This window comes from Penaeus monodon, chromosome 32, assembly GCF_015228065.2.
Source record: "Penaeus monodon isolate SGIC_2016 chromosome 32, NSTDA_Pmon_1, whole genome shotgun sequence".
NCBI lineage: Eukaryota > Metazoa > Arthropoda > Malacostraca > Decapoda > Penaeidae > Penaeus > Penaeus monodon.
In genome coordinates, this window is record NC_051417.1 from 7,174,985 (window position 1) to 7,175,381 (window position 397).

General features: G+C 48.1%; 1 protein-coding gene across 1 annotated transcript in view; it reads left to right on the forward strand.

Moving 5' to 3' along the window:
- LOC119593530 (myosin-2 heavy chain, non muscle-like) overlaps positions 1-397 on the forward strand; it is a 15,436-nt gene that overhangs the window by 8,646 nt on the left and 6,393 nt on the right. The window contains exon 8 of the mRNA XM_037942492.1: positions 58-208. Coding sequence (XP_037798420.1) covers positions 58-208 — 151 coding nt within the window. The remainder of the gene's footprint in view (positions 1-57; positions 209-397) is intronic.

Below are 397 nucleotides of genomic sequence, written 5' to 3' on the forward strand. Positions count from 1 at the left end.
AAAACACCCACAGCAGTGCAGACCCACCATTCACCATTCATTCGCTTCCTCCCGCAGTCGGAGCAGAAGCGGCGCGAGAGGCTGGAGAAGGACTCGGAGAGGGGCAGCTCAGTTGTTGGCTATGCTGCAAGAAAGTCCGAGACCGAAGCTAAGAAACTGAAGACCGAGCTGGAGAATGTTAAGAAGGAGTATGACGAGAAGATCAAAGGCGAGTTCTTCGAAATGGTCTCTTTTGTTCTCGTGTTCTGTTCTTCTGCTTGCTACAGACGAGATTTTTTTTGTGTGTGTGTGAGGGAGGGGGGAGGGGTCGATATATGGGGAAATGAGACTGAAAGAGACGGGCATGATGGGATATCAATTTGATATTTTTTGTATTCCCTGATTGATTCTTATTACG